This window comes from Penaeus monodon, chromosome 19 (assembly GCF_015228065.2).
Source record: "Penaeus monodon isolate SGIC_2016 chromosome 19, NSTDA_Pmon_1, whole genome shotgun sequence".
Classification (NCBI taxonomy): domain Eukaryota; kingdom Metazoa; phylum Arthropoda; class Malacostraca; order Decapoda; family Penaeidae; genus Penaeus; species Penaeus monodon.
This window is the reverse complement of record NC_051404.1, coordinates 9111797-9112055: the sequence shown is the minus strand read 5'-3', so window position 1 is coordinate 9112055 and position 259 is coordinate 9111797. Positions and strand designations below refer to the sequence as shown.

Genomic DNA, 259 nt, shown 5'->3' with positions numbered 1-259 from the left:
GACACCCGTCAGAGCCAGGCAACCATGTTGCCTTGCATATGGATGTGGCAGACAAGGAGTCCGTGCGTAGGGCACTCAGTGCCACTCAGGAGATGCTCAAAGGCACTCCAACCTTGCTGGTGAACAGCGCCGGCATAGGGATCCGATCGTCTTTCCTGGAGATGTCAGAGGATGCTTTTATGAAGGTCGTCGACGTCAATCTCAAGGTGTGACATCTTGCTTGAAACGATGGCAGTGGCACCTGTAGCCATGCGATGAG

General features: G+C 54.4%; 1 protein-coding gene across 1 annotated transcript in view; it reads left to right on the top strand.

Moving 5' to 3' along the window:
* Positions 1–259, top strand: part of LOC119585050 (estradiol 17-beta-dehydrogenase 8-like) — a 3580-nt gene that overhangs the window by 1797 nt on the left and 1524 nt on the right. Inside the window, exon 3 of the mRNA XM_037933667.1 lies at positions 13–206. Coding sequence (XP_037789595.1) covers positions 13–206 — 194 coding nt within the window. The remainder of the gene's footprint in view (positions 1–12; positions 207–259) is intronic.